The sequence below is a fragment of the Pipistrellus kuhlii genome, unplaced genomic scaffold (assembly GCF_014108245.1).
Source record: "Pipistrellus kuhlii isolate mPipKuh1 unplaced genomic scaffold, mPipKuh1.p scaffold_m20_p_74, whole genome shotgun sequence".
Classification (NCBI taxonomy): Eukaryota; Metazoa; Chordata; class Mammalia; order Chiroptera; family Vespertilionidae; genus Pipistrellus; species Pipistrellus kuhlii.
The window spans coordinates 523,687-547,980 of NW_023425578.1; the positions used below are offsets into that span (position 1 = coordinate 523,687).

Here is a 24,294-nt window from a genome sequence, read left to right on the forward strand (position 1 = left end):
TTTTCAGGACACGATCCCGCGGGGTCTCCTCGGGAGAAGTCGGGGGTGCAGGGGGAGGCGGACCTCCGGGCCCCGCATCAGGTCACCCGGTGCAGCGCTGTGTGCAGAGGACACGCGCCGGGCCGGAGCCTGCCTCCTGTCTGCACGGGGACCGGGTCCGAGGGAAAGCCCGCCGCCGGCCAGCACCACGGCCCCCCGCGTGGCTCCGCGGCGTCAAGTGTCCGGAAACGGGGAGACCCTCGGAGACAAAGGGCCGCGCGGACGGGAAGGGGCTGCCCGCGGGATTGATGCCCCAACATCGACCGAGAAGAAGCTGCACAGCCCTGCGACGTGACCGAGAGCGCGGGTCGGGGGTCGGGGGACGCGGCGCGCACCCCCAGACACTCGTCTTCCAGCTTCAGGCGGCGGGCGGCCGGGTTCCGTCCGCGTCCGGCGGGGCGTCGAGAGCACCCGCGTTCCCCTGCAGGGTGTGCGCTGATTGGCTGCTCGGCGCCGTTGCACGCCGCAACTCCAAGCGCCATTGGTCAGCCGAGGGGGAGGGGGCGGGACCGGAAGTGGCTAGGGCGGTGGGCGGGGCGTGGCTCGGCGGCGGCGGCGGCGGCGCGGCTGGAGCGGCGGCCGCGGGGGCAGGACCGGGGGCGGCGCAGCTGCCCGGAGCCCGATGGTGCGGCGCCGCGGCCAGGCCGCAGCAGGAGCCCGAGGCCCGGGCCGCCCCGGCTGACCGCGCGGGCCCGCGCCGCCTGGAGCCCCGGTGCCGCCCGTCGGGCCCCGCCGGGGCGCGGGCCGCCCGCCGCCATGGGGTCCCTGTTCCGGAGCGAGCCCATGTGCCTGGCGCAGCTCTTCCTGCAGTCGGGCACGGCCTACGAGTGCCTGAGCGCCCTGGGCGAGAAGGGCCTGGTCCAGTTCCGAGACGTGAGTGTCGCCCGGGAGACTCGGGCCTCCCTTCCGCCCGCGCGGGGCCCCGGGGCGCGCCGCTGCCCCCGTTTCCCAGGCGGGGAAACTGAGGCCGCGCCCAGGTCCCGACCTAGAGAACAGCGAGCGCCCCGAGAGGCCCTCCTCAGCTCCACCCGGCGCCGGGCAGGGCGGGCGGGCACCTCCGACAGGGCCTCTCTCCCCGAGTCCATCTGGGACGGACGGGGGTGGCGGGGGACAGACAGAGATCGGGCACGTTAAGTCCATAAACAAGAAGATGTTTTGCTGAAAAGGAAATAATACGGGGGTTGGCGTGAGGGTGTGGCTCGGCTGGCGGTGGTCAAGGTGGGCTTCCCGGAGGAGGTGGCATTTGGGTGGAGACCGGATGGGAAGGAAGGACCTGGCCTGGGGGGATATTGGGGCACCCGGTGACAGGTGAACTCAGAGCCTGAATGGGCTGAGAGCGAGGCGTGGGCTCCTCCAGGGGAGGGATTGGTGTGGGTTTTGTTCCCTGACGGTGGGAAGATGGGCCATGGCCTGGCCGGCAGCGCCGTCAGTACTGGTTTGAATGGACGCTGTCTCCCCGACAAGGGACAGTGAGCGCTTGTTTGTGGGCCTGTTTACTTGTGTGTCTCCTCTGTTCACGCTCCGCCTGTTCGCCCCCGAGGGTCAGGGCCTCTCCTCACGGGTCCCCTCCCGCGTCCCCCGGCGCTGGGAGGCACCGAAAGGCGTTTGCCGAGTGACCGACACGCCTTGGCTGAGTGTGTGCTCGGTGCCAGATGCCGGCTTGGGTGCTGGGACCGCCTGGGTGGGAGCCAGGAGGACAAGGTCCTGGTGTGGCCAAGCTGGGCCTGGGAGGAGACGCACACGCTGATGAGGGCGATAGGGAGAGCGGGGTGTGGACCCGAGCTGGGGAGCCGGACCTGGGACGGGAAGTCACCGGGGTGGGTGTTTGATTTCCTGGGCCACAGCCTTCCTCCCCAGGGGGTTCCCCTCATCTTTCGGGGGTTCCTTCACTTCCAAAGGAAACGCCCCTCCGGCGTGCTGAAGCCGCTGGGCTGGGGAGAAGCCCCGAGGGCCGGGGAGGCTGCAGGGCAGGCCCCGCCTGCCGGGTCCCGGGGGCGCTCGGGCCCCGCACCCCGTACCCCCGGTGCCCACTTGCCCGGCGGGTGCTGGGCCGCGCTGCGCAGCTCGGACTCAGGAAGCGCCTCCCGCCTGCACAGCCTGGGAGTCCCGGGCCGGGCGGGCCAGGCTTCAATCTCAGAGGCTTGAACAAATGCCCATCTCCGGGAGATTCGAGTTTCACACGGTGTCATTGCCACCTGAGGCCGAGGGGGGAAGCGAAAGAGCGGCTCTCCTCTTCCAGGAGAAGCAAAACCGAAGGCTCTTCCTCGTGTGGGGCTGGTTTTCCGCGCTCGGGGTGTGTGTGTGTCTCCGGGCGGCCGTCCAGCAGCGTGGATGCTGGTGCAGAAAGTTCCATCCGGCTGACATTCCCCTGCTCTTTTCTGGGCTGTCTTACTGACCCTGTTCACCAGCTGGATGCCTGGCCTCTGACTTCCCAGTCCTTCTCAGGGGAAGGAGGCAGGGCCGGGGTTTCCGTGGTGACAGCCCTGAGACCATCTGGATAAAGGCAAGGTTCTCTCCCGGACCTGCGGCTCAGGGAAGGCGGAGCCTTGAACTTGGCCACAGTCTGAAGTCTCAGGACAACTGTCACCTGTAGGCAGTCGCACAGCTGCATCACCGGGAGGAGATGAGCAAAAAGAGCAGCCGGGAGCCTCTGCCTGTTTTGTTTTATAGGTTTTTTATTGGTTTTACTTTATTTATTTTATTTTGGTTTTTATTGGTTTTAGAGGTTTTTATTGGCTTTAGAGGTTTTTAAAAATATATTTTGATTTTTTACAGAGAGGAAGGGAGAGGGAGAGTTAGAAACATGGATGAGAGAAACATCGGTCAGCTGCCTTCTGCTCACCCCCCCACTGCGGATGTGCCTGCAACCTAGGTAACATGCCCTTGACTGGAATCGAACCTGGGATCCTTGAGTCCGAAGGCTGACACTCTGTCCACTGAGCCAAACCGGTTAGGGTGAGATTTTTGTTGGTTTTAGAGGTGTTTTTTTTTGTTTTGTTTTTTTTGTAGGTTTTAGAGAGCAAGGAAGGGAGAGGGATAGAGAGAAACATCCATGTGAGAATCACTGATGGACTGCCCTCTGTATGTCTCCCAGCACGGGCCCTGACCGGGAATCGAACCCTGACCTCCTGGTTCATAGGTCGATGCTCAGCCCCTGAGCCACGCTGGCCCGGCCCTCTGCTGGGTTTCTGAGTTAAATGTTAATCTTCCCGGGAATCCACCTTTAAATGTCCTTCATCTCGCCAGCTGGAGTTAGGGCGGTGCTGCCTCCCAAAAAGAAAAGAGAAAGGACACTGTGTAGAGGGAGCCACGTATCAGGAAGCACAGAGTTAGCGCCTGTGAGACGGTGTGGCCGGGTCCCCCCGATCTGTGCTCAGGGCCGGGCCGGCTCTTCCTGGGGCTGCCCTAGGCTGCAGGGTCCGGGGAGTGCTCAGCGCGGGGAGGAAGGAAGCAGCGAAGCCGGGCAGCTGTGTGGCTGGCGGGCGGCTTGGGGCCTGGCTCCCCTTTGACACAGTTCTGTGGGGACTGATGGTGTCCGAATCGCCAGCAGCTGGAGAGGGGTTACATCAGGTCAGTGTGAGTTCCAGAAATGAGTGGGATTTGTCTTCCTTGAGGGTAATTTTTAAAAAAGTAACTTCGCACACTGCACAAGAACCGAACCTTTGGGTAGACTCCATGCCGAGGTGTTGACTTGGTCACAGTCGCAAGAATTCTGAACGGAAAACTTCTAGTTTGTAGGTCGGCGTTCAGCCACTGAGCCACACTGGCTGGGCTGGGATTGTTTTTAAAAACAATTTACTGTTGTAAGTACTACAGGTGTCCCCTTTCCCCTCCCATTGACCCTCCCCGCCGCCCCGCTCCGGGCCAGAACCTGAATCAGGGCGTCTGGGCTGTGCTCCCGAGAGGGCTGCAGGGGAGGGCCCTTCCTGCCCCTTCAGCTTCTGGGGGCTCCTGGCTGCATCCGGGGCCCTCCTCCATCTAGGTGCCCACTTTCGCCTGTTTACGTGGCCCGCCCGTTCACGTGCTCACTTAAGGCTGACCACGTGGCATTGCTCCTTGATCACGTGCCCAGCTGTTCACGTGGCCCCGCCCCTTGACCACGTGCTTGCTTACAGCTGTCCACATGGCCCGCCCCCTTGAGCCCCGGGCGGGCTGCGTCCGGTGCCGCTCCGGCCTGCCCGCTCGCACACTGTCCCAGGCCTGTGCCCAGCCCCCCGGGAAGCCATGGGCGGGCGCAGCCCCTGCTGGGCGGTGACTGAGGGGAGCCGGGGCGCAGGACCGGAGGCCCTGAGAGGCCCGACGTGGGACTGACTCCGGTCTGCACACCGGCGACCCCGCATTCGCTCCGGTCTGAGTCCCGGTGCCGCCCACCGCCGGCAGCGCACCCCTGGGCCCCACTCGGCGCTCGCACCCTCGGCCTCCCCCGGGGACCCCTGAGCTCGGCCCAGCCTGTCCCTCCTCCCGGGTCCTCAGTCTGGGGGGGTGACCCGCAGACATTGGGGTGCAGACACCAGGGGGGCCCTCCGCCCTCACATACCTCCCAAAGGCCCAGAGCGCCGGGTCTGCTGACGTCACCCCGGAGGGCGGGGCCTGCGCCGTGCGGCCACCAGAGGCGGACGTGCCTCTGGGGCCGCGGGATGCCCACCTGCCCCACAGCCCTCCTCAGGCCCCCAACTCCTGCCGGAGGGGAGCCAGGTGTCAGTCATTTTTAAATTATAAACATGATACACGTGGGGGGAAAAGTATATTGTGGAACATTTGGAAAATAAAAGAATCAGATGATAACTTCTATGATCCCAGTACCTAGAAATAAACACTTTAACTTTCTGGCTAATATTGGCCAACCATTCTTTTTAAAATAACAATTAAAAATGCGCATGTGTATTTATATAATTAAAACGGCACTGAAAATATCTCTAATCTGTTTCACACACAAATCATGTCCTGAACTTACTAATCTTTTACAACATGGCACGTGGTTTGGAGCTTCGCGTTAGAGAGCAGTTGAGGGAAGAGTGTGGGAGCGGAGACGCCGAGTCCCCCGATGTAAACTCACTCGCTCATCCCGCCCCCGGCCCCCGAGGACCTGGGGAGGCAGGTCCCAGGTGTGACATCTCGTGTAAATATTTCAGTGTCTGTAAAAGGCGAGGACACTTAACAATCATAACCTCAGTGTTATTGTTTTACCTGAGCTCTTTTTTATTTTGTTTTTAAAAATATATTTTATTGATATTTTACAGAGGAAGGGAGAGGGATAGAGTTAGAAACATCGATGAGAGAGAAACATCGATCAGCTGCTTCCTGCACACCCCGCACAGGGGATGTGCCCGCAACCAAGGTACATGCCCCCGACAGTATCGAACCCGGGACCCTTCAGTCCGCAGGCCGACGCTCTATCCACTGAGCCACACCAGCCAGGGCTCTACTACCCTATTGACGTATGCCACGAAGTTCCCCCATTCCCAGCGCACATTCGCTGACTCTTAGGAAGCGTCCTGCCCGTTCAGACATCCCCTCCCGCCGGCGAGGGATCCCAGCCTGCGGCCTCACGCTGCCTCCCCCGGGCTCGCCTTCCCGGCTCACTTCACAGTGTGCCGTCTCCTGTCCTCCTGAGGCCGTGACGTTTGCTGCGTCAGCGGCTCGTCCCTCGTCGCTGCCGAGCAGGAGCCCACGGGCAGGTGCGGACGGTGGTGTCTTCAGCCCATTTCCTGTTGTCAGTGCCGCTCTGGAGCCCGGGTGCTGGTTTCTTCCAGAAATCTTCGTCCGGATCCGGATCCGCAGTGCTGGCTGGGTTAGCTTTCTCCAGGGGCTGTTTCCGGCCGGAGGGCATCAGGGGGGCGTCTGTCAGGCCGGAGGGCATCTGCCCGGTTTTTGCTAACAGTTGCCAGATCCCTTCCCAGAGCAGTGTGGCCGTGGGGCGCCACCAGGGGGCGCTGTGCCCAGACCCTTCTGAAGACACTGTAATGTCTAAGACCTTGTCCAGTTGTAGGCGTTGAAAGAGCATTTTTGGTTCTTTTCTCAGCTCAACCAGAACGTGAGTTCTTTCCAAAGAAAGTTTGTCGGTGAGGTGAAGCGGTGCGAGGAGCTGGAGCGAATCCTGGGTGAGCGCTCTGAGTGACCCCACAGCCCTTTCTGCGGGAGCAGCCCGTTCACCGGGCGGAGAGGCTGGAGGGGGAAGGAAGCAGGGGCCGGGCTCCGTTCAGAGGCCAGCGGCCATGTAGGCGGGCGTTACCCGCACCTGCCTCTTTCACCCGTAAACATCGGGGTTCACAGCCACGGCTGCCGGGCCACCCTGTCCCCCTCCTGCTGCTGCCGGGCAGCGCCCCTTTGGAGACAGCTCTCAGCCGGGGCCTCGGGTCCGCGGGAACCGGACATGGGGCGTCAGACGCAGGGAGTGGGGATGGGAAGGGTCCGACCTGCGTGTCCCGGGCTCGGGGTGGTCTCACCGCCGCCCGTTGGCCCCGCAGCGTACCTGGCGCAGGAGATTCACCGAGCGGACATCCCGCTGCCCGAGGGCGAGACCAGCCCCCCGGCTCCGCCGCTGAAGCAGGTTCTGGAGATGCAGGTAACGCCCCCCTCAGCTGCTGCCTGCTCACCGCTGCCTGGGCTCGCCTGCCTGTCCCCTCGGAGCCAGAGGGCGCTGCCCAGATGGCCATCGGCGACCTGGCCGGGTGGCTCAGCGGGCAGCGTCATCCCGTGGCCTGGCTAGACTCTGGCTTTTTAAAAGCTTCGTGGGGGGGGGGGGTGGTGCGGAGGGTTCCTGGAAGGGGCTCGGGGCGGTCCTGAGTGGCTGCGATCATTGCAGGAGCAGCTGCAGAAGCTGGAGGTGGAGCTGAGGGAGGTCACGGGGAACAAGGAGAAGCTGCGGAGGAACCTGCTGGAGCTGATCGAGTACACGCACATGCTGCGCGTCACCAAGACCTTCGTGCATCGCAGCGTGGAGGTGGGGCCTCGCCGGGAGCCTGTGTCGGTGACGGACTTGGGCCCCGGGTCTCAGTGGGGTCGGCACTTCTGCGGGTTCCTGCCGGTTCCGGCCGGTTCCTGCTGGCGACGTGCTTTCCCGGGAGATGCGTGGGCTCAGCCTCATTTCCAGTGGGCGGTCCCACCCGAGAAAAGCTGGGAGCCTTCTCCTGGTTGGCAGTCTGAGCAGTAACAGTAGCTCCTGCTGGTCTTGTTGTTTGTTTTAAGTTTGTCTTTATCGTTGGAGGCATCACTGAGGCCCGTGTCTCCCCATTGGCCCTCTCACCGCCCCGGCCTGGCCTCCACCCTCTGGCCGGAGGTTACCAGCGATGCCTCCTGCTTGCGCAGTGCTTTAGTTTGCAGTTGGAAAAAATCTATGATCATGAGAAAGAGTGGAACAGGCCCTTCAGGTCTAAAACCTAGATTTTGCCTCCAGATTGCTGAGAGGGAAGGGGTGAGACCCACCACGCGCGCGATAAGGACGAAGCGCAGGCCCCCCGCGCCCCACCCCTGTGGCTCAGCCCGGCCCGGCCCGGCCCGGGGCGGAGGGCCAGACTCCGCTCCGTTCCTGGAGTGTGGCCTGGAGCTTCCTGTCTGAGTTCCCTGGGCCGTGGCCCCGGGTCCACGTGGCAGTGACGCCCTGAACTGGTGCTGGGAACAGACGTGGGGGCCCTCCTCACGGGACGCGTGGCCCTCTCTCGCAGTTCGAGCCCTCGTATGAGGAGTTCCCCTCCTTGGACAGCGACTCCCTGCTGGACTACAGCTCCATGCAGAGGCTGGGCGCCAAGCTGGGGTAGGTGCAGCGGGGCCTGCGCCCTTGGGGAGGCGAGCTCGTGGGGGACGGACGGACGGACAGACGGACGTCCCATTGCTGTGAGCGGGCGGGAGGAAGGGAGCTCCCGTGGGTGTGTGAGAGGCGCGCCCCCCCCACTCCCCGGTCTGAGGGGCAGACACGCACTCGGGGCTCCTTTGCAGGGTGCCCGTCCGCCCACTCCCTCAGGGGAGCCCTTTGGGGACCCAGCTTAAGAGAGGAGGTTTGGGGAGACCAGTTTCTCCTCCTCCTCACCTGACGGAGACGCAGGGCCCTCCCCTCTCCCCCGTGAGCACGGAGACTCCAGCCTGGGGTGCTGGTCACGCAGAGCCCGGGGGAGCGGTGCGGGGGGGGGGGGGGCATAGGGTGGCAGGTGGGGCGGGTGCGAGGCCTTGTGCCTTCAGTCCTGGGAAGCCTCTGCTCCAGGCTCAGCTCTGCACTGGGCGGGGTGCTCAGTGTCTTTCACCCAGCATGGGGGCGTCCAGCATGGTGGAGGGCGGGGGGAGGCGCCCAGCACGGGAGGCACCCGGTGTGGGGGCGTCCAGCATGGTGGGCGCCGGCAGGCGGAGCTTCCCGCGCCCCTTCCCGGGCAGAAGGAGTGCTCGGCGTGCGCGGTGCTGGCCAGGCGCTGCCCTCACCCCCGGCCCTCCCCCAGGTTCGTGTCCGGCCTCATCCACCAGGGCAAGGTGGAGGCGTTGGAGCGGATGCTGTGGCGCGTCTGCAAGGGCTACACCATCGTGACCTACGCCGAGCTGGACGAGGCCCTGGAGGACCCGGAGACGGTGAGCGGGCACGGCCGCTCGCCCGACAGGCCCGCAGGGCTGGGCAGCCCGGAGGCCGGGGCTCCCCCATCCCAGGCTTCTCCCCCGCACAGCACGGCCGGCCCCGGAGGCGCTGTCCCTCCAGCCTCTGCCGGGGAGGCTCCTCAGAGGTGTCCCCGGTCCTGCCTGGGTGGGGGGACGCGGGCAGCATGTGCACTCTGCGCTCGGGCTGTCTTAGCAGCGAGGCCGCCACCCCAGGCCGCGGGCGCCGGGCAGGTGGAGGGAGCGAGGCTGAGGGAGCACACGGGGACTCGGGCCGTGACCACTGCTTGTCCGAGGATGACCACACGCCCGGCCCTGCTTTGGGTTGGGGCGATTTTCCCGGTGAACGTGCCGCCGTGGCCTCGCAGGAGGGGTCGGCGTGTCTGTGGGGAAGGAGTGACGGGCCGGGCGGAGGCTGAGCCCGGAGTAAGGCGTCCTCCCGCAGGGCGAGGTCATCAAGTGGTACGTGTTCCTCATCTCCTTCTGGGGCGAGCAGATCGGCCACAAGGTGAAGAAGATCTGCGACTGGTGAGGGCCGCCCTTCCTCTCCCCTGTTCCTCCCCTCGCTCCCCGCTCCTCCCGCCCCCGGCCCCCCGCCCCCGCCCCCCGCCGGTGCGGGAGCCCAGCGGGCGCCAGGGCTGCCAGGCTGACCGTGGCGTCTTCGCTGCAGCACTGCGCCTCTAGACATGACATCGGTTAGCCGATCTGCCCGGGCGATCCTTCGGACAGCTTAGACGCCATGTTACAATGATGTTCCCAGCCTTCTGTGTGTTTTGAAAATCAAGGCTTAAAAGATTAATTGGCCCCACCGGCCTGGCTCAGGGGCTGAGCGTCGACCTCGGAACCAGGAGGTCAGGGCGCAGGCCCGGGTTGGGAGCTTCATCCCCATGGGGGGCGTGCAGGAAGCAGCTGATCATGATGATGTCTCACTGATGTTTCTCCCTCTCCCTTCCCCTTCCTCTCTCTAAAGTCATTTGAGAAAACATTTAAATAATTTAAGAGCATTTTAAAGCAGGTCAGTTGGAAAGGATCAGGCTAAAGTGTCTGCACCTCCCCGGGGCTCTGAGCTGCACGTGGCTGTGGCCGTGGCCGTGGCCGTGGCCATGTTGGGTGGACCCTGGGCAGTTTCTCCCTGAGGTTCGCTCCCAGTTCCCTCCAGCCCCTCCAGTCCTGACGGCTGCGGCACTGTCTTGCAGTTACCACTGCCACGTCTACCCGTACCCCAGCACCGCTGAGGAGCGCCGCGAGATCCAGGAGGGGCTGAGCACCCGCATCCAGGACCTGTACACGGTGAGGGCCGGCCGCGCTCAGTGGGAGGTGCTGCGGGGCCGGAGGCCGGGGCCGCGCCTCCCGCCGGCGTGTCGCTGGACCAGCTAGTATGGCTGTCCAGGGGAGGTCGCCGTGCGTGTCGCGGAAGTCTCCATCACACCCGCCCGAGTGGCTCTCGTGTGCCCTCCTCCGGGCAGGGCGGGCTCTGGGTGGAGAAGCCGGCTGTGACCACAGACGCCGGGGCCTCCTGCCGGGGCGGCACGGGAGGGGGGACGGTGAGAACCCGGAGCCCTGCACCCCAGGCCTGTGACCCCGAACTCTTCCCTCTGGGCGAGGCCGCCTGGGTGCTGGGGTCCTGGAGGCGCCGGAGAGGAGGCGGGGAAGAGGAGGAAGCGGGTGAAGGCTGCTCACCTGCCTGCAGGCAGCAGGTGCCGGGCATCCGCCTGCCTCCGTGGAGAGCCCTGAGGAGGGCAGGAGGGCAGAGCCGCCCACCGCCCGCCCACAGCGCCTCCCCCCCACACCCCCAGGTGCTGCACAAAACCGAGGACTACCTCAGGCAGGTGCTGAGCAAGGCGGCCGAGTCGGTGTACAGCCGGGCCGTGCAGGTGAAGAAGATGAAGGCCATCTACCACATGCTCAACATGTGCAGCCTCGACGTGACCAACAAGTGCCTCATCGCCGAGGTCTGGTGCCCCGAGGCCGACCTGCCGGGCCTGCGGTGCGCGCTGGAGGACGGCTCGGTGAGGACCACAGCTCGGCTCCGCGGCCGGGCGGGGCTGGGGCTCCGCGGGCCGGCCTGCACGTGGGGCTCGTGATCTCGGGGCCGCGGCTTTGTTGTGAGCGTGTTGCTGGGTCTCCGTCCTGCTGCCGGGTGCACTGTGCCCTCGAGGGGCCTCGGGGTGCACGCTCTGCCATGGCGGCCAGCACCGGGCCCGGCCCGTGTCTCAGCAAATGGAATTGACTGGAAACCCTTCTGGCCACACCCGAGCTGCTGGATGTGAGGGCGCCCTTCCCTCCGAGCCGGGGTGTGCTCAGAGCACGGGGCGTGCGAGGCAGGCCGGGCCCAGGAGGCAGCCACCCGCTGACGCTGGATTGGAGTGTGAGGTGGTGTGCTGTCTGCAAACGACTCTGGAACGCTTCATTTCTTTTAATTTTTGCCTTTTAACATCTTTGTTGTTGAAAGTGTTACCTATGTCCCCTTCCCCCAGAGCCCCCCCCGCCCCCCAGGCCTCCACGCCTCACTGTCCGTGTCTGTGGTGACGTGTATGAGGAGGGCCTTGGGGTCGGGTTCATCTTCTCTGAACATTTTTTAAAGATAAAAGACTAAACTCCAGTTTCCTGGTGATCCCGGGGCGCCTTTTTAAAAAAAATACATTTTATTGATTTTTTTACAGAGAGGAAGGGAGTTACAAACATCAATGAGAGAGAAACCTTGATCAGCTGCCTCCTGCCACTGGGGATGTCCCCGAAACCAAGGCACATGCCCTTGACTGGAATTGAACCCCGGTCCCTTCAGTCCGCAGGCCCACGCTCTATACACTGAGCTACACCGGTTAGGGCTAATCTTTTGACTCTTAGTATCTATCTGCGTGGAGGAGGCCCTCCAGCTCCGCCCTCCAGCTCCGCCCTCCAGCTCCTCCCTCCATGTCCCCAAACCCACTCGCCCTGCCCGTCCTGCGCCTCCTGCCGGCCTCGAGGCTGGCGGGCGCGATCAGCACTCCCCCCAGGAGCCCGGAGCCGGCTGGCGGGAGCAGCGTGCCGAAGGGCTCGCAGACAGTCTCTTTATTTTACTTTTTCTCGTGGAAGAGAGAGAGCGGAGCTTCCGTCACCTCGTTCATGAACACGATCCCGACGAAGGAAACGCCCCCCACCCTGATCCGCACCAACAAGTTCACCGAGGGCTTCCAGAACATCGTGGACGCCTATGGCGTGGGCTGCTACCGGGAGGTGAACCCAGGTGGGCCTGCGGGCACGTGCGTGTGCGTGTGCGTTTGTGTGTGCGTGCGTGTGCGTTTGCGTGTGCGTGCGTGTGTGTGCATGCGTGCGTGTGTGTGTGTGTGTGTGTGTGTCTGCCGGCAGGGCCCCGTGGGGGGGGGGAGGCAGCCCCCCAGCCCACCCTCCCCGTGCCGGCCTGAGCCCTCTCCCCCCGCAGCCCTTTTCAGCATCATCACCTTCCCCTTCCTGTTCGCCGTCATGTTCGGGGACCTGGGCCACGGCTTCGTGATGTTCCTGTTTGCCCTCCTGCTGGTGGTGAACGAGAACCACCCCCGGATGAGCCAGCCCCAGGAGGTGAGCCGCTGCGCCCCCTGGTTGGGCGGCCAGAGGCGTGGGGTCTCTCTAGGGCCGCACAGTCTGCTGGGTGCCGGTCAGGGCGGGCGGTCACGGGGATGCACCGGCCGAGACCGAGCGGGGCTCCTCTGTGCGGGGACCTCTGTGACCACGTCTTGGTGGTGGTTTTGTTTTTTGATTTTTTATAATAGAAAGAGGGGGAGAGAGAGAGAAACATCAATGAGGAGAGAGAATTGTGAATCAGGTGCCCCCTGCACGCCCCCCCACTTGCGATCAAGCCTAAAACCCGGGCCTGTGCCCTGACCGGGAATGAACTGTGACCTCCTGGTTCCTAGGTTGATGCTCAACCACTGAGCCACACGGGCCGGGCTGCAGTGCCTCGTCCGAGGGCCCTGAGGGCGGTGGTTAGAAGGGGCGCGGACCAGCCTCGCTCACATGGCCATCGCCCGCTCCTGCCGGCCTGCGGTGTGGCCCGCACTCACCACACGCCACTCTCCGCGCAGATCCTGGGCATGTTCTTCAACGGCCGCTACATCCTCCTGCTCATGGGGCTGTTCTCTGTGTACACCGGCCTCATCTACAACGACTGCTTCTCCAAGTCCCTCAACCTCTTCGGCTCCGGCTGGAACGTGTCCGCCATGTACAGCGCCAGCCACCCGCCCGCCGAGCGCGGCAGGAGGGTGCTGTGGAAGTGAGTGAGGCCGCGGCCGGGCGCCGGGGCGGCAGGGGGAGCGCCCTCCCACCGCCCTCTCCCCTCGCTCTGTTACAGTGACAGCGTGGTCAGGCACAGCCACGTCCTGCAGCTGGACCCGAGCGTCCCTGGGGTGTTCCAGGGCCCTTACCCGCTGGGCATCGACCCTGTGAGTGCCCCCCTCCCCTCCCCTCCCCTCTTCGGCGCCCCTTCCGGCACCGTGGCTTCTCAGGGCCACGGGCTTTGTATTCGTTCAGGACACTGTGGTTAGATCGTTGTTTTATAGGACGGTGCCCGATATTCCCACACCCGCCTGCCCGCACACGCTTTAATAACACAATTTGGTTAACGTGCAATATTTGTACGTAAAGGTAACACAGCCTGTCTGTCCCTACCCATGGTCAGGGCCCTGGCCCCACAGGCACCCTCTCGCTCTCCCCAGAGGGATGGGCGCCCTGACTGCTGAGCCCAGGGTCCCTGCTTCCTGCTCTCCTCGCTCCTTCACTCCCCGGTGCGGTCCCCGGACGCACAGGCGCTGGTGTTCAGGGTGGCTCTGTCCTCCGGGCCCGCTGAGGAACCGGCCCTCAGGGGAGCAGGGCCTCGGAGGACGGCGTGAGGCCGCCTCCTGCTGGGTTCCCGCTGCGTCCGGTCGGGAAGACATCCCGTCACCCAGGCGGCGGCAGGACCTCGCGGTTTCTCCGTGGCTTTGGTTTGTCTGTAGATTTGGAACCTGGCCACCAATCGCCTCACTTTCCTGAACTCGTTCAAAATGAAGATGGCGGTCATTTTGGGGATCATCCACATGACCTTCGGCGTCGTCCTGGGAATATTCAACCACGTGTGAGTACAGGTTCTCAGAGCGTGTTTCTGAGCCGCGCGTGGTGCTGCTCACTCTGCCTCTCGATGGCAGCGATGGTGAGCGAGCCGTGGTGAGTGTGTTCCGAGGTCCCGTCCGATGGTTCGGTGTTGACAGTTCCATTAGCTCGTTCGCTCAGCAGGCGTTTACCGAGCACGTGGCAGGCGCCAGGCAGCGCTTCGGGCTCAGGGAACAAGCAGGGAGGACACCGGAGAGCACGGCGATCACACACTCCTTTCTGGAATTGGCTTTTCCCGTTCTCTCTCTCTCTCTCTCTCTGTTTTTATGAGCTAGAAAACTTTAAAAGTTTTTAGTTCTGTAGTCCTCACTCGAAGATCTCTTTGTTGGTGAGTGGTGGCCTCACACCTGCCCCCACCGGGGATGGAACCCATGGCCTGGGGACGCAGGCCTCTTGGTGTGCGGGGGAGCTCCAGCCACCGAGCCGCCGGCCGGGCAGACAGCCCCTGTCCACAGCTGGGGTCGTAGGGGTGAGAGTGCAGCTTCTCCCCTGACGGGTCTGGGTGGCGCGCACGTCGCTTCACGGGCCTCGCGCCTCTCTCCGCGGCCGCCGGAGCCGCGGTCTGCGTGCCGGGTGGAGCCGTGCCGAGAGGCTCCGTCCCAGGTGCCTCGGCGCGGCCCGCCCGGGCTGACCGGCCCTCTCCACAGGCATTTCCGGAAGAAGTTCAACATCTACCTGGTGACCGTGCCCGAGCTGCTCTTCCTGCTCTGCATGTTCGGCTACCTCATCTTCATGATCATCTACAAGTGGCTGGTCTACTCGGCGGACACCTCCCGCGCGGCGCCCAGCATCCTCATCGAGTTCATCAACATGTTCCTGTTCCCGAGCGCGCCCACCAGCGGGCTGTACGCCGGCCAGGTGAGCCCGTCCCCGAGCCACACCGGCCGGGGCCGAGCTCCCTGGTCATGAGCGAAGGGGTGCGGGGCCCGAGGACCCGCCGGGGGCCGCGTGGTCACCGCCCCCCACCCCCACCCCGCCCTCCGCCCGCAGGAGCACGTGCAGCGGCTGCTGCTGGCCGTCACCGCGCTGGCCGTGCCCGTGCTCTTCCTGGGGAAGCCGCTCTTCCTGCTGTGGCTGCACAACGGCCGCAGCTGCTTCGGCGTCAGCAGGGTGAGTGCGGCCCCTCCGGAGGGAGCGGCCTGTCCGCTCCTCGGTCCCCGGCAGCCCCCGCCCGCCCCGCGGCCCCCAGCCACTCTCTCCGGAGTCCATGACCCTCACCCGCTCCCACTGCTCCCCCTCGGTGTCCGGGCCTCCACGGAGCCGCAGGGCTGGTGCTGCTCCGGGGGGCGGCCAGTGGCCGGGCGCGCTCTTTCCCGATGTCTTATCATCGCTGACCTGACGGGTGTAAAGTCTCGTTTTACTCCAGCGGACGTTGGTGTTCCTGAGGGACCTCCAGCTCGTTAGGAGAAGCGAGGGCTCCGGCCTCGGCTCCGAAAGGCGCTGACCGTGCTCCCCGTTTGTCGCTAGAGTGGGTACACGCTGGTCAGGAAGGACAGCGAGGAGGAGGTGTCTCTGATGGGCAGCCAGGACATCGAGGGGGGGAGCACCGTGCTGGAGGACGGCTGCCGAGAGGTGACCAGTGAGGAGGTAAAGCTCTGTCCTGCTGTAAAATGGAGGCCCCACGCCCGCCGGCAGGGTTTAGTGTAGGGCGTTGGCCTGTGAACCAGGAGGTCAGGGTTCGATTCCCGGTCAGGGCACAGGCCCGGGTTGCGGCCTCCATCCCCAGTGGGGGGCGTGCAGGAGGCAGCCGATCAGTGATTCTTATCATCGATGTTTCTCTCTTCCTCACCTTTCCTCTGAAATTAATAATAAAAAAAATAGACTCATCACTAAGCTTCCATAAAGTAGTGGACCTGTGAGAAGGATGAGAATAACCCGTGTCCGGGTGAGACACCAGGGTGAGGGAGGGTTGGCGAGCAGAGCTGAGCGGCCCCCTGCACCCTGGCGTCCTCAGGCCGCGCCCCAAGCCAGCTCTCTGGTTGCCCGGAGCGCCGAGGGGGCGCGGACCTCACGGGCGCCGACGCTCACCGTGTGCTGGTCTCCACAGTTCAACTTCGGAGAAATACTGATGACCCAGGTGATCCACTCCATTGAGTACTGCCTGGGCTGCATCTCCAACACTGCGTCCTACCTGCGGCTCTGGGCCCTCAGCCTGGCGCACGCACGTGAGTGCCCCGCTTCCCCTGCCCCCAGCACCCGCCAGCACCCGCCAGCACCGGCCCAGCACCCGGCCACATCGCGGGGAAGCGCAGCACCTCCCTCAGCGCTGCTGGGCCGGGCTGTGCTGGGACAGAGCCGACGGCCCCCGCTTGGCGCCACCCCTCCCGGTCTGGGTCAGGGCGCTGTGTCCGTTCCCGTGAGGAGAGGTGGCGTAGCGGAGGGTGTGGGATCCGCGGGGGCAGTGGCGTGGCCAGGGGAGCCCGTGCAGGCAGCCGGGACAGACGCTCACCCGCCCGCGGCCCCGCAGAGCTGTCGGACGTGCTGTGGGCCATGCTGATGCGCGTGGGCCTCCGCGTGGACAAGACCTACGGCGTGCTGCTGCTGCTGCCCGTGATGGCGCTGTTTGCCGTGCTCACCATCTTCATCCTGCTGCTCATGGAGGGGCTGTCCGCCTTCCTCCACGCCATCCGCCTCCACTGGTGAGCGGCACTCTCCCTCCGGAAAGTCCAACTCCTCCCGCTCATGTGTGTATGTAACCCCCCTCCCCTGCTTACCTCAGCCGTGTCTCCCCTGCCACACGGGCCCCCTCCCCTGCTTACCTCAGCCGTGTCTCCCCTGCCGCACGGGCCCCCTCCCCTGCTTACCTCAGCCGTGTCTCCCCTGCTGCACAGAGGCCTCTCCCCTGCTTACCTCAGCCATGTCTCCCCTGCCGCACGGGGCCCCTCCCCTGCTTACCTCAGCTGTGTCCCCCTGCCGCACAGGGCCCCCTCCCCTGCTTACCTCAGCCATGTCTCCCCTGCCGCACGGGGCCCCTCCCCTGCTTACCTCAGCCGTGTCTCCCCTGCCGCACAGGGCCCCCTCCCCTGCTTACCTCAGCCGTGTCTCCCCTGCTGCACAGAGGCCTCTCCCCTGCTTACCTCAGCCATGTCTCCCCTGCCGCACGGGGCCCCTCCACTGCTTACCTCAGCTGTGTCCCCCTGCCGCACAGGGCCCCCTCCCCTGCTTACCTCAGCCATGTCTCCCCTGCCGCACGGGGCCCCTCCACTGCTTACCTCAGCCATGTCTCCCCTGCCGCACGGGGCCCCTCCCCTGCTTACCTCAGCCGTGTCTCCCCTGCTTACCTCAGCCGTGTCTCCCCTGCCGCACGGGCCCCCTCCCCTGCTTACCTCAGCCGTGTCTCCCCTGCCGCACAGGCCCTCCCCTGCTTACCTCAGCCGTGTCTCCCCTGCCGCTCAGGGGCCTCTCCCCTGCTTACCTCAGCCGTGTCTCTCCTGCCACACGGGGCCTGTGTCTGGATCCCCGAGTCATCGTTCTGTTCGGTCTCTGCGCTGTCAGCCCTGACAGGCGAGAGCAAGTCCACGCTCGCCCGTGACTGTGTGTTCCAGGCCCTCGGTTCCCCGCGGGCCTTGCTTTATCCCGTAAAAGGCTTCCTGCCTGTTTCTCAGTGTCTGTACCCTCTGCCACGGTGGGGAGGTGCTGGTGCTGGTGTGTGTGTGTGTGTGTGTGTGTGTGTGCAGTGGGTGGGGCAGTGATGTGTTTCTAACACGTCATGCCTACACGGGCCGGCACGTGTGTGCATTCTGAGTACAAATAGTTCTGCCAAGAACACCACGGGGTGAAGCAACCGCAGCCCAGGGATTTTGTTGTTCATTTAGAAGCTGTTCTACAGAATGTAGGAACGTTATTCGCAGCCTTTCATGAATACATGGATTTTTTTGTTTTTCATTTTAGGGTGGAATTCCAGAACAAGTTCTATGTTGGTGCAGGCACCAAGTTCGTCCCCTTCTCCTTCCGACGGCTGTCCTGGAAGTTCAGCGACAACGGGGCGTGACCGCGCAGCTGCCTCCCTCGGGCTCCGGTGGCGGAGGGCTATCATGTTGTAGAAATTCGCTTAAGTCCGATTTACGATCAGAAAAACTCTGTCTTCATTGATTGCCTTAGGATCTAGCCAAATAATTCTGTAAGATATACCTCTTCCTCACGTTAAGTGTTTTGTAGTTTGTCAGTTTAGATACATACATTTATTTCAGTGTTCCTGAGGAGCAAACATAAGTTAATGCCAAACGTTACGATAAAGTTATTTTTTAAAACACAGGCTTGGGCGAGGGGAGTCCCCTTTGAGTGGCTGATCGGAAGCAGTCGTAGGTAATTCATTCCTTTCACTTTATTAAAAACCCCCAAAAACAGAGTTACTCTGTTACCTGAAGTCAGAGAATATTTTCCAGCAGCTGAATAAGTCTAGTTTTTTAAAAAGTTTAATGACATAATCAAGACACATTTGATACTCTGCCTGACCAGAACTGTGCGAACATTTTTTATTCTCCTGGGATTCCGAGTAGGAGGTGGTTTCTACATTTCTGTCTTGTCTTAACTGGGGACTATGGGACGAAACCTACACCGATGTTTATCCCGCTTGTGCGTTTTTTAAAGACGCTTGCCCTGTTCTCCCGTGTCACTCCGGTTATCCTCGCTGTGTGTTCGCTGTGCCCTGCCGTGTGACGCAGCGGGACTGGAAGACGCAGCGGGACAGGCCCTGGGCTCAGTCCCCGCGTGGCTGATGTAACCGAGCCGACAGGGTTTATGCTGAGCGGGGGAGAGGGAGAGAATAATCTTTTGTATGCTTTTATCACAAAATGTGAATGGAGGTATTTACCACGAGGGAGTCGGACCTCCCCCGGAGAACGGGACATTGTCGTTTCTGTACTTTGAGGCCGATTCTAAATGAAGGTCCGGCTAAGGCACTCGGAGGTCACGGGCATGTCACACCCTCAGCTTGGTCGGAAGCCGATTCTCCGCCACTGACCTGGAGTCTCCTTTAACTGCATCTGCTCACGTGACGTTCAGTTCTGAACGAGTGGGAATCGGTCCTGTCTCCTGTGCGTCATGCTCCTTCCCCCGGCTCTGCTGTGATGGCCGTCAGTCATGTTCAGGACGAGCCCGCAGTATGTCCACCTGCTCACACTTCCTGTAACACACGCCCAAGGCTGTCCGTGGCCGTCGTCCTCCGCCCTGGCTCGGGGGCCGAGGAGGGGTAACTGAACAGCCAGGCATAACTGACTCTTAACATCACACCTTTTTAAGAAATAGGCATTTTTATTGATTTCAGAGAGGAAGGGGGAGAGAAACATCCATGATGAGGGAATCATGCAAGGCCTGCCTCCTGCATGCCCCCCCAATGGGGATCAAGCCCTCAACTGGGCCTGGGCCCTGACCAGAATGAACTGGGACCTCCTGGTTGGTGGGTCGACAACCCCTGAGCAGAACTGACAGACTCTCTTCATCCTGAGGATTCCATGCTGCTCCCCACGGGTGTTACCCACGCCAGTTGGAATTCTGGGGTTTGTCCCTCATGGTAAACATCAGGCCGATAGCGAGGCTGAGGAGACAGAAGGGAAAATGCCTGCTCTCAGCTGAGTTTCCCCAGAGGGAGTGATGTCGGACACTGTCGGGGGGAAGGTGAGATCTGAATACTCTGTCTCCAGGTGGGACACCGCAGTGGGGGGAGGGCTGGCGAACAGAGCTGTGAGACGGCAGGTGGGAAGCTGAGAGCAGAAGGCGTCACAAAACGCCGGTTGAAATAGGATTTCAGCTCAGTGCTCAGCCTGGCCCTTGGGCCGTGTTCATTGGGCGCCTCCAGGGGCCGAGTTGGAGGAGGGGCTGAGTCCTCCCCGGGGAGCACGGAGAGCATTTGCGGGAGCCGCCCGGCCCGCTGCTCCCTGTCCGGGCCCTGTCGCTCCGATGAGCACCTCGGGATGAACCGAGAGGGAGTCATTTCTCCATTGAAACTGTGTGGAATGTAATCCTATAAAAAGCAAACGAGTGGTCCTGACAGAACCCTCTAGAAGCACAGTGTGACGGTCTCGGCACTAAAGGGAACTTCATTTCCCGTTGGAGCTCTTGGTCCCAGCGCTGTGTCCCCAGAGTGGTGCTGTGTTCTGTTTTTAAGCTAGTATTTGGTGGACCTGCTGCGTGTATGAGTTTCTTAGCGATGCTTTAGGACCCTCTGATTTGGAAAACAAATGAAAAGGAACTTCAGCCGCTGCTCTGCGGTCTGCATTAAAAACAGGTTTTTTGACTAAAAGTGTTGAAGCCAGGTGTGCGTGCGTGCCACCTGGTCTCCGGGGGCATCGCGAGTCCAGGCTGGACCCGGGGCAGCCAGCCCGAGCTGAGTGCGGGCTGAGAGTTGTACGGAGCCGTAGGGCTCCCCTCGGTCAGTGGGAACCCGGCCAGGGCCGGTGCTCAGGGCCGGCCGGAAGCGAGGGCTCCACGCTGAGCAGGAACACGGTGGACAAGCCCTGGGCCCCAATGCATGAAAGGACACGGGCGCGTCTCCCTCTCAGTGTTGAACTTTTTACTGACGGAAAATAAATCTTTATTTTTAAAACGTGAGCGCTCTGCTTTATTCCCTGGCTTGACTAGAAGCCAAAAACCGTGTGTCTCTCCCCCCACACACACCCCGGAACTTGTCCCTTCAACCTCCCTCCGCAAAGCTATTTGCTCCTCCGGCCCCTGTGATCCACCGGCCCGGGGGCTGGGAGGGTCCTTCCTGGCCTCCAACTCGGCCTCTGCCTCCAGATCCTGGGCCTCGTCTTGCCGCTGCTCCTGCCTCGATTTCCTCACAGCGAAACGGGCAGGGTCCGGTGCTGGGAGGCCCAGGACAGGCTCCTGGCGCCCCGAGGGCCCACCCCAGGGTGCGGGCTGCCCCGGCGGGGCTCAGGGCGGGGGGCGGGGGGAGGAGAGCCCCTCAGCGCTCGGCGCACAGGCTGGGGGGCCGGCTGGGGCCCCAGGCTTCCCCGAGGGCTCGGAACCACCCGCGCCCGCCTCCGGCTCGCGCTCCGCCCTCGGGGACCGCGCGGGGCGGCCGTTGCGAGGCGGCCGTTGCTAGGGGCGCGTTGCCAAGGACGCCTGCCTGCCGGCGCCGGGCTCCGTCCGCGGCGCCATGGACGACCTGCGGGTGCAGTGGATGCGCGACCGGGTGTACACGGCCTTGGGCCTCACAGACCCGCAGCTCTTCGAGGAGCTGTTGACCCGCGAGGACGGCGAGGCCGAGGACCTGATCCTGCACTTTCTCAACAAGACCAGCGAGGAGGAGGGCGCCTCCACGCTCTTCTTCTACCGCAAGGTGGTGCCCGAGGAGGTGGAGGTGGAGGTGGACAACGGTGAGCCGCCGCCGCCCCAGGCCTGGGCCCCCCTCGGGCCCGCGCCCCCCTCCGGCCCGGGCCCCCCCCTCCGTGCCGGCTTAGAGGGTTGTGGTCGCCCACCCAGGGCAGGGGCTGTCGGGGTCCCGGGGTTCTGGGGGAACCGGGGAAGCCGCCCCTGCTCGCACAGCCCGCTGGGAAAGGAGCAAACGCTTATCAGTGCTTCCTCCGCAGCGGGCACAGGTCCACGCGCTTGTAACAGCCCCTGCATGCTGTGAGGTGGGAGCATTGCTGACCCATTTCACAGATGAGCAAGCTGCGGCCCAGACAGGCCTAAATGACCCACCCTGTAGGTCACCCAGGCAGTCAAGATTCAAGATTAGCAGCCACTGGTCATTGACAGGCCGGAGACCAGCCTGGGTGCTGGGGGCGACACTCCATCCTGCCTCTCCCTGACACAGGTGTTCCCAGGGCGGGAGAGCGGTCCTTAATATCTTCTGCGGTTCCTGACATGCGATTGGAAAATAATGTGCAAATGAGGTAAGGTGACCAGATGTCCTGATTTTTAACAATTTGTCCCGCGTCCCGAGGCGTTTTTAAAAAAGTTCAAAAGATTTAAAAGATTCTTTCCAAAAATTGGGACTTTTTTTTAAAACGCTGCGGGACGCGGGACAAATTGCTAAAAATCGGGACTGTCCCGCCAAAAGCGGGACGCCTGGTCACCTTAAAATGAGATTTTAAAAAGGACAGCCACTTTTATTTATATTTAAAAAAATATTTTTATTTATTTCAGGGAGAAAGGGAGAGGGAGAGGGAGTTACAAAAATCAATGAGGAGAGAGAATCATGGACCGGCTGCCTTCTGCATGCTCCCTACTGGGGATCGAGCCTGCAGCTCCCACCTGTGCCCTGACCGGGAATCGAACCCTGACTTCCTGGCTCATAGGTCGATGCTCAACCACTGAGCCGTGCTGGGCAGGCCACACACTTATTTTTCATTGTAGAAAAAGCCAAAACCACACCTAGCCACCACAACCAATCGCTAGCGGCACCCAGAGAGAGGACACAATGGCATTTTGGAATCTATCCTTCCAGCCTTTCATTACTCTCTCCCAGGCAGACCTTTGGACTTGGGTGTTACATTACAGCGGGACCTTGAGTTTAGACTCTCACTATCACCAAGTGAAAATACGAACACACAGATACACGAACAGGATCGACTACTTAACGTGGGCCAAATTTCAGTAACCCTGATTATATCCGAGACCCTAAGAAATGGACTGGACTCGCACTGCTGTGACCGCTGAGGGCTCCTTTTAGCAGTCTGGTGGCCCTTTGCTGTGCTGTGTGTACTCACACGTTTGGCCCAGTGTCTCCTGGCTGGGTGTCCCCATTCTACAGGGACCCAGACTACGCGCTCACTGTGGAGGATCCCCCTGGTTCATGCCTGGGCCCTCCGAAGGCTGCTGGGAAACCTCCCTTAGGTGCTGAGCTGTTTCCGGGCTGCCTCTGAGTCTCCCCCAGCCTCCCCCTCCTTCTTGGTTCCTCTCCACGGCCACCCTGTCTGAGGGTGCCAGTGCGCTCCCTGCTGGAGAATCTGCACGTCTGCCCTTTGCTACCCCGGATGTTTCTGTAGGGCCGTGTTGGCTAACACTGGCCTCCTGAACATGGAGAATTGGTGATGGACGGGTTTAGTGAGCCAGGGGGCATCCACCGGAGGCTTGCTTTGGGCCTTGGCACAACCAGGACCTCCAGGACCTTGCTTTGCCGGCAGGCCTCGCTGGCATCAGCCGTGGTCCCCATCCACGTGGTCTCTGGGACGATGGGCGGAACGTTCCATTCCAAGGGCAGAGCAGGGGGAGGGACCGCTTCCTGCCCGGGGCCAGCTTCCGGGTCAACCGGGGTCACTTCCGCTCGGAGGCCGCCTCCCATTGGCTGGCCTCTCCCGCCTCGCAGCTGCGAGGATTGCTGTGAGGCCAGGTGTCTGCCGCGGGGAGACGGCGTGACTGGCTCTTTTCTTTCCGCTTCTCCGCTGCGAAGACGATCTTTCCGCCACGGAGGGGGAGGAAGAGGAGGAGGAAGAGACGAAGTTTCAGAAGCGCGAGTCCGTGGACAGAGAGTCAGGTGCGGGGCTCCGCGGGCAGAACCCGGGAGGCTCGTGGCCGGACCGGGCTCATGTCTGCGCTTCACCGGGTGATGCGGGACGTGGCGGGCCGCGCGGAGGGACCTGCGGGGGGTGGACAGGCGCATTATTAGCTGCCGGGGCTGCCAGCACCAGCGGCCTCCACAGCGGCCTGTGCAGGCCGCAAGCCCCAGGGGAGCCGGGCCGAGCGCCCCCTGGAGGCCCCGGGGGTCCGCTTCTCCCCCGGCTGGTGGCGGTCGGCGGGGCCGAGGCGCATCGCTCCGCTTGGGCCTCTGGTCGCATGGCTGACCCCCCGCCGTGTGCCTGTGCGGGAATCCCCCTCTCTTCTCCTGTGGACGCAAGAAACGCCCAAGCCTGCAGTTATTTTGTTAAAAAAAAATGTCTTTACTGATTTTAAAGAGAGGAAAGGAGGTGGAGGGAAACATCCGTCCGCTGCCTCCTGCACGCCCCCTACTGGGGCCGAGCGGCGGCGCAGGCCTGCGCCCTGTGGGAATCAAACAGACGCCCCCCCGGGGCACAGGCGGATGCGAAACCCACCGAGACACACCTGCCGGGGCCGCAGGGAGTTTGTATGCGTCTGTTTGAGCCAAACTGATGGCATATGCCAGGGAGCAGGTCGCAGAGGCTCCTAAGATAGCAGGTTGCAGTTTCATTTACGCATTTGAGGCGAAGGAGGGCACGTGAGGAAGACAGCAGGGACGAGGGAGAAGACGGGGATTGGGTTGACGGACAAGTTAGGATGTGCTCCCTGGAGGGGGGCCCCGGGGAGGACGAGCCGCCTGAAAAGAGGCCCTTCAAAGGCCTGAGAACCTTTGGATGGACCGGGCCTGCTCGAAGCAAAGATGAGAAGCTCTGAGCCTGCGGCGTGGCTCCACGGTGACCTGCCACCCGGAGTTTCTGACCAGGCCCCGTTATCTAGATCCTTCTCTCTGCAGCCCCCACAAGTTTCGAGTTTTGTAGTGGAAAGGGAGTACATGCTTACGTGCAAGCTGTGATTCTCTTCCTGACGCTAAAACTCCCATTATTCAAAGTAAAACTCTGGGGAGTCACTGGTTGGACACAGTCGTAGAAGACACACGCACACAGGCACACACACGCATAGACACACGCGCACACG

The 24,294-nt window shown here is 62.8% G+C and overlaps 2 protein-coding genes across 4 annotated transcripts in view; both read left to right on the top strand.

The window, feature by feature from the left end:
* Nucleotides 1–575: 575 nt before the first annotated feature.
* On the top strand, nucleotides 576–18,083 carry ATP6V0A2 (ATPase H+ transporting V0 subunit a2). Of its 3 annotated transcripts, XM_036422940.2 has the most exons (20): nucleotides 577–912; nucleotides 6,062–6,140; nucleotides 6,507–6,604; nucleotides 6,845–6,982; nucleotides 7,704–7,792; nucleotides 8,466–8,592; nucleotides 9,059–9,141; nucleotides 9,810–9,903; nucleotides 10,410–10,622; nucleotides 11,689–11,839; nucleotides 12,035–12,171; nucleotides 12,675–12,862; nucleotides 12,941–13,031; nucleotides 13,584–13,702; nucleotides 14,385–14,595; nucleotides 14,728–14,847; nucleotides 15,205–15,324; nucleotides 15,785–15,902; nucleotides 16,205–16,376; nucleotides 17,629–18,083. In XM_036422940.2, the coding sequence occupies exons 1-20, from the start codon at nucleotides 796–798 to the stop codon at nucleotides 17,726–17,728; spliced, it is 2,565 nt and encodes an 854-aa protein (XP_036278833.1). In that variant the 5' UTR covers nucleotides 577–795; the 3' UTR covers nucleotides 17,729–18,083. The 3 variants fall into 3 exon arrangements, 2 of the variants coding, with proteins under 2 accessions (XP_036278833.1, XP_045432038.1); XR_006740594.1 differs by lacking the exon at nucleotides 17,629–18,083 and having other exon boundaries at nucleotides 576–912; nucleotides 15,207–15,324; nucleotides 16,205–16,217; XM_045576082.1 differs by lacking the exons at nucleotides 577–912; nucleotides 6,062–6,140; nucleotides 6,507–6,604; ... (3 more) ...; nucleotides 9,059–9,141; nucleotides 9,810–9,903 and adding an exon at nucleotides 8,766–8,889 and having other exon boundaries at nucleotides 10,357–10,622.
* A 2,734-nt stretch (nucleotides 18,084–20,817) lies between these two features.
* DNAH10 (dynein axonemal heavy chain 10) overlaps nucleotides 20,818–24,294 on the top strand; it is a 55,056-nt gene continuing 51,579 nt past the window's right edge. Inside the window, exons 1-2 of the mRNA XM_045576114.1 lie at nucleotides 20,818–21,128; nucleotides 23,075–23,158. Of these exons, the coding sequence (XP_045432070.1) occupies nucleotides 20,837–21,128; nucleotides 23,075–23,158 (376 nt within the window). The 5' untranslated portion in view covers nucleotides 20,818–20,836. The remainder of the gene's footprint in view (nucleotides 21,129–23,074; nucleotides 23,159–24,294) is intronic.